This window comes from Tachysurus fulvidraco, chromosome 23 (genome assembly GCF_022655615.1).
Source record: "Tachysurus fulvidraco isolate hzauxx_2018 chromosome 23, HZAU_PFXX_2.0, whole genome shotgun sequence".
Taxonomy (NCBI): domain Eukaryota; kingdom Metazoa; phylum Chordata; class Actinopteri; order Siluriformes; family Bagridae; genus Tachysurus; species Tachysurus fulvidraco.
In genome coordinates this window covers 11262262-11269233 of record NC_062540.1, presented here as the reverse complement: position 1 = coordinate 11269233, position 6972 = coordinate 11262262, and the positions used below count along the sequence as shown (strand labels likewise).

The following is a 6972-nucleotide window of genomic DNA, read 5'->3' as shown; positions in this document are numbered from 1 at the left end:
ATGCAATTTATTAGTAGTAATACTCTAAATTAGGAGTAGTAATACTCTATATTAGGAGAAACACACAATATTTACATAAAATATAAACATGGCTATGGACAACAGAGATTTGGATATTGCCTTGGGTAAAATAAAATGGATTCCATACACACCATGACATTACTGAAGATGGCTGAATGAAAAAAGATCTTGTATGAAAATGTAATCTTGTTGAGGGAGCCTAACAGAAAGGTTGTATATATTAACAAATACTAGACATAAGAGGGAAAAAAAGACACTTAAATATTTTCATTAACATTAGAACTTTAAAAAATGAAAGTTTTTTAGCATTTGTTTGTTTACTTTTACAATCCATTACAGAAGTTAATTAAAAAAAAAAAAAAAAGAAACAATGTATATAATAAATCTTGTGAAATGTTGGTTTTTTGAAGTAATGTGTGTGTATGTTTCTTTTATGTGTGTGTGTGAGAGAGAGAGAGAGAGAGAGAGAGAGAGAGAGAGAGAGAGAGAGAGAGAGAGAGAGAGAGAGAGAGAGAGATTTGTTACAGAGACCTCTGGTAGTTCTCACAGTTTGGAGAAACACACTTTATGCATGTTAAGGCAGAGTCTCCCATTTTTGAAAGCCAATGTTGACATATAAAATCACCAAAACAAACACACCACTTAGCCAAATGGCCCCACCCCTGTATTGATAGCTCCGCCCACACATACATACCCAGGCAAATAATGGAAAGAAATGTGTCTTTATCATAGCTGAAGGGAAGAACAATACGATTGCAGATAAACAAACAAGCAAAAATGACACACAAGCATAATCATGCAAAGGACGGCATATATTAGTTCTGTGAAATAAAGCAAAACCAACATTACTCATCTTACTCATGCCCTGCCCCTTTCTGATCATTGGCTACACGTTTGTTTTGGTTTTTGTTTTGATTTTTGTTTATTATCGGTCCGACTCAGTTTTCTGAAGAATTTCTCAAAAATTGGAGACCCTGCTTTAATGATTTACATACATAACATTCAAACATAGTTTTGTTGTGTTCCTGGACAAATGGCAATTTCAGGTTCTACAGTTAATAAAAGTTTATGACTCTGTTTGCAATATATATTCCAAAATAGGCTCAGTGACCAATTTGTTGCTCAGTGGCTAAAAAACACTGTCATTTTTAAAATGGGAAAAAAAATAATACACTCATTAAGGAATTTAGGAAACGGTGGAAAAAAGAACAGTAGATCATTTCTCCAATTAATTTTCTGTTGTTTCTACTCCCTGAAGTAGATATTTTCCTTGTCATACATCCCCTGTTTTATAAACTAATCAATTTCATCATTCAAACCAATAAATGAAGAGGTCCATTTGATTTTTGCTATTGTTCTTTCACATTTTCTGGATGGACGGTGGTGAACTCTGAACATGAGACAGTCCTTTCTGGTTCACTGAATGGTGCTAGTGCTCAAGGTGCTAAATTACATGCACTTAAGACAACCCGTCAATATATTGTTTTACCCTGCCCTGTCACAATGTTCTTATTGAGCTGTATCCAATTTGGTACATTTGTGTCTTCTCTTTGATAATATTTTTCTTACCTCTGTGGGTTCTCTTATTGCTTACATTTAAATATAAGTGCAATGTTATTCTTGAATCTTTGTATAAAATCTTTGTATACTGTTAACATTTGTGAACTTATTGCAGTATTTCTTATGTTCTGTAAAGCTGCTTTGAGACAATGTCCATTGTTAAATGTGCCATACAAACAGATTTGAATTGAATTATATTTTGAGATATTCCCAGAGGTGGGAGTAAGTCACACATGTGCAAGTCACAAGTAAGTCTCAAGTCATGAATATCAAGTCAAAGTCAAGTCGAGTCTTTTTTTAATATTTGTCCAGCTAATCTCAAGTCTCAAATTTGCGACTTAAGTCTGACTCGAGTCAAGTCGAGTCCCCCATCTCTGAGTCATTTAACTCAACTCAAAGTGAAGTCTCAAGTCATGAATGTAAAGTCAAGAAAACAATAAAACTAACTCTTGGTGTAAAGAACACTCTCCATATAGAATCATATCATATTTTAGATGAAAAATTCTGGGAAAATTTCCCAAGAGATGAGAAACTTATATAGTTCTGTGCCTATTGAGCTGGAATAATTTGATGATTACAGTTATTACAAATGAAACCTTTACATATCTTACAGATGAAACAAAAAAAAAGTTTAATTTGATTCATTTGAAATGTATTTTTCAGGTCAGTAAACAATTGCCGTCTTTTCCAGGTTCCGCATTATGATAAGCCCCAAATCCTGACCTTGTCTGTGAAGTATTTTTATTAATCTAACACATTTTGAGTGTTTCTTTCCTTCGGTCTCCTTATTTTGTTTATTAACGCTTCAGAGCCCATTGCCAGTACCTGGTTGGCCTTTGGATCACAACATTGTTGTGCACACTTGTGAACAATGCCCCCTTCTGGAAAAATGAAGGGACAAATGTGGAACTTGTACAGGAGAAGCATTCAGTTCTATGTTTTTATTTATCAGGGCTTAAATAACAACTGTGTGATAAAATCTACAGATATACAAAAACCCGTAGGTTCCAACAGAAAAACATAATACAGATTTTAATTACAATACAGATTTCACAGTACTGTCAAAAAAAGTAAGCAACATTTAGAAACTAGGTTGATTTACTGTCAAGTTTGGACTCACTGTCCTGCTGTGTGACCCATTTTTGGCCCAACTCAAGCTGTTGGACAGATGGCAAGAACTACTTGCAGAGATGGATGCAAATACAGGTAGACAGTCTTTAATGGAAACCAGGAAGAAGGTCAGAAATTTTTCTTTAGTCAAAAAAACAGAATATCACAGGCTATGGCAAGAACTCATATGAATTAGGCAGTGGTGTTGTGGGAAGTGTCGTCCATGTTGCCCATGTTTGTAGGCTGCAGTATCTGCTGGGTATTAGAGTTTATGACAGAACCCCCACAAAGGGCGGTGTGACTGCATTGGGCTTTGAGCTGGGATATAGCCTTCTCAAAAACCTGGCCTAGTGCTTATGCCCTTCTCATTGGAATGACATGTGGGAAAGTGAGTTGCTGAAACTGAAAAAATGTACAAAACCCAGAAAACCCTGCAGCTCAGTCACAGTCTGGGAAGTGGGCCAAAACAACTACTGCGGTGACCTTATCCTGGTCCAGAGACATTCTCTCTGGGCCAATAGTGTATCCCAGAAATGAGATATAATTCTGGTGACACTCAAATTTCTCCCCCTTCACATAGTAAGAGCTTCTGCAAGAGGAGCAGTAAGAGTTTCAGCAGGAGAAGGGGGAGCATCAGCAGGAGGAGCAGTAAGACTTGCAGCAGGAGGAAAAATGGTAGCTACAGCAGGTGAAGCAGAATAATTTATGCCAGGATTAGCAGTAGGAGCTGTAGCAAGAAGAGCTGTATGAGGTTTAGCAGGAGTTGTAGGAGCTGTAGCGGGGGAGCTGTATGAATATGAATTTCAGCAAGAGTATTGAGAGCTTCAGAAGGAAGTATTATAGTTCCAGCAGGAAGAGAAGTAGGAGTTACATCAAGAGGAGCAGAAAGAGTTTTTGCAGGAGGAGGAGGAGACGCAGCGTAAGGAGCATGAGGATTGATTAAAAATTTCAATAACATACCAGGAGCTGATAATAGTGCATTCTGATTCATTATATATAATTGTTCAGGAGTTTCTTGAGTTCACGAATCAAAGGGTAGCGTCCAAGTCCACAAAAGTGTCCAATAAAATCATCCAAATCAAGAGCCCACACAGAGGCACCTCCAAACTTATTGTCTTTGAGATAGGACACCTGAAACAAATGAACAACAACAGATTGTAAGATCTATCTAGGAACTGTATAGAAATAGCTCCCATTGGTTTATTAATTCTCTTCATATTTTTTTTTTTACTGGTATGCTGTGCCTTATATTATCTAAATAATTTTTCATTTTGTTAATTAGCAATTGTAAAAGCCCTTGTTGCATTCACTACAGTATGTGTAGGTCTATGAATGTTTTCCTTACTTTTAGCATGGAATGTGTAAATGTATGTGTTAATGCAGTTCCAGAGGCAGAGAATTTCAATTGGCAACAAACTGACTTTTGATCACACGATTAAAATGTCATATTTCATATTTCATACCTTTGTGTAAAAGCTCTCTTTGGTGTCAAAGCCAACCCACTGACCCCCTTTTGTCGCATAGGGTACTTTTTGATCATGGATCAAGTTTATTCTGGTTTCTTGAAGGAAGCTGCAGATCTGATGGGAAATTATTTATCATTTAATTCTATTCATTACCATTTAAAGCTAGTTCATTAATTATTTTAGAAAATATCAAAGTGAAATTATTTTGTAATCTGTGTTAACCTCATAATAAGACCAGAAACCGGGTTGTTGGGTGTAGGTACCAGCAGAAGCAGGGCCTCTAGCTGGAGCTCCCAGGCCACTCGCTGCAGATGACAGCTGAAAAGTTCTGCCATATGTAGCAAACCCCATCCTCAGTTTCTCCACTGGAGCACCCTGTTTCTTCCAGTATGTCATTGAAAAATTCTGCAAAATCAGAAATAATTGGTTTGGATGCTTTTATCCAGAACATCCTTGATTGCCAAACACATTTGTAGGCAACATTGTAGAAAGTTTGTCTTTACAGTATTATGGATGATTTGATCTCCTGTTTCCTGAGACGAGTGATACAGTGGACTGTTGTGGCCAGTGACACTCTCCCAAGGCCCATGAAAGTCAAAGGTCATCATGCTAATGAAGTCCAGGTAACTGTATAAATAATAAAATAGCCAGTTCAGTGACATTGTAAATCTTTTGTCAGAAAAGATAGATATAAATGCTAAAGAATAATCCACTGAAATTATATTTCTTTAAAAAACAAAACACGTTCTGAATGTATATATAACACACAGCATATCATTATAAGATTATGATGAAACAAATTATTAAAATCTATTTCTTCCAAAATTTTATATTTTCAAGCTTAGACTGAAAATAAATGCGTTGAAATAGGCTTAATAATCTACTATTGCTTATCTTTATCATTAAACTTTATAATTAAACTTTATTATAAGTTAATTCACTGTGTCAGTTATTTTCACTTATGTTTGCAGGTACTCTTTCAATTTTCGTCATGTTATCCAACAAACCCTACTTGGCAATCTGAGGAATTTCATATCCAGCATCTATTGTTAATTTCTTGGAAGCCACTGCAGCTGTGACTAAAAGACGGGGACGTCCTGTAGTACTGCTTTCAGCTTCATAGGCCTGTCGAAGCTCCTGCAGGGCAAAACACACATTTATTAAAACCGCACCATAATACACGAGAGCATTATAAACAAGACTCATGGGGAAGTTGCCCCAGGACAGCGAATAGCATGAACTAAAATAGCATGTGTCCTATTTATTTAAATGTGTGTGGTTTGATTGGATTCCAAGTAATTAATAAAATTAATATCAAAATCTGTCTTCAATATTTCTAATATTAATCTGCAAAATAAATGAATAAAAATAGATTGGGAGTTTCATTTCATTTGAGACCACATTTATGTCAAGCAACCTTATGTAGGTTTGTGACCCCTGGTTTGGGAAGCCCTAATGCATTCTATAGGATTGTTCTTATCAAGTTAGTCCAGTATTAGTAGCAGTCCAGTATTACACTGATCCAATAAATCCAATAAATCTTTTGAATTTATAAGAAAGCTTAAAAGCCAGAAAGAGTTTTTTGCATATTATTTTGTGATTTTTTTTATTGTTTTAATTTCACTCGGTATTTTTTAACATTTAAATCATCTTAAAAAAAATATTTTACAATTTTTTGTAGAAATAAATATAATCCCTGATAATCCTTTGGGTGTTCACCATTCTTATCATTTTAATTAACATTACCTCTTGCATTCTTTTTATTTACCTTCCTTTTCCTTTCCTTTCTTTTCTTTTCTTTTCTTTTCTTTTGTCTTTTCAACCCCAATACACCTTAAACACAAGCTGCCAACAAATAGCAGGTTTCCACATTATTCTGAACACTTTGAACTCCCTGCATAACACGTCTAGTCTGTGATGTCAATAAACAAAATAAAGATATTGTGATGTACTGACCTGGCAGAGCAGAGTGAACCTTTGCTTGTCCACTGGAGGACTGCCACGGGCTCCAGGATACTCCCAGACTAGATCCAGCCCATCAAATCCATGCATTCTGAGAAAGTTGATGGATGAGTGGATGAATGTATTTCTGTTTGCCCGGGTTGAAACCATCTTAGAGAATCTAGACAAAGAGAATGCAGTCCTGTCTCTGTCTTTCCTTCTTGCTTTACAGAACTAAAAAATGTTTCACAGGCACAATTGTGAAAAAGATCTTACTGAGTTGATCCAAACCTCCGTCCTCCAACAGCCAAAAGTGTCTTCAAGCTTGGATTACTGTTAAATGGATTAGGATTAGCAAATCAGTTTTAAACCAGCGTATAAAATCATCTACCTAACAGAAGCAAATCTCACCTTTGTTTCAGACTATTGAATGACTGGTAGAGAGTCTTATCGTTCGACTCAGAGGTTGTGAGCTGATTTGCAGAGTTAATGACTGAGAATGCGTAGATCAGATGTGTGCACAGGAAGGGATCAATATTGGAAGGCACAAACTTCACTGGATCAGGTCTGTACTGGGACCAGTTGGTAAAGTAGCATATAAGCTGATAGGCTGAACCTACATTTGAAACAAAATGCCTCAGTATGTTGACTTTATTTAATAAGAAACAGTTAAACAATTTCTGAAATAATGCATAGAAAAAACTCACCAAGATGAATAAATAACAGGAAAAGGTCTGAAAGATAATCCAAATATAACACCTTCAAAAAAAACACTTTAAAACCATAACAGGTCAACACTCAAATGTTAAATGAACGAATAACAAGAAATAACATGTACCTGTGAGAAGAATAAATCTCGGCATTGTGGCTGCAG

At 35.9% G+C, this 6972-nt stretch overlaps 1 protein-coding gene across 1 annotated transcript; it reads right to left on the bottom strand.

Annotated features, from left to right (window-relative positions):
• Positions 1 to 2538: 2538 nt before the first annotated feature.
• Positions 2539 to 6279, bottom strand: LOC113641933 (acidic mammalian chitinase-like). The gene is made up of 6 exons (XM_027145129.2): positions 6114 to 6279; positions 5170 to 5294; positions 4661 to 4784; positions 4380 to 4562; positions 4155 to 4271; positions 2539 to 3822 (listed from the first exon to the last, which is right to left on the bottom strand). Exons 1-6 carry the CDS (start codon positions 6267 to 6269, stop codon positions 3682 to 3684), a joined length of 846 nt encoding a protein of 281 aa, XP_027000930.2. The 5' UTR covers positions 6270 to 6279; the 3' UTR covers positions 2539 to 3681.
• Between the last annotated feature and the right edge of the window lie 693 nt (positions 6280 to 6972).

Excerpts from the sequence above, each read along its gene's own strand:
- LOC113641933 (XM_027145129.2), bottom strand. The coding sequence starts at position 6,269 with ATGGTTTCAACCCGGGCAAACAGAAATACATTCATCCACTCATCCATC. Across the intron at positions 4,563-4,660 it reads ATCAAATCATCCATAATACT|AATTTTTCAATGACATACTG; the intron begins GTAAAGACAAAC and ends CTGATTTTGCAG. Across the intron at positions 4,272-4,379 it reads GTTTCTGGTCTTATTATGAG|ATCTGCAGCTTCCTTCAAGA; the intron begins GTTAACACAGAT and ends ATTTCCCATCAG.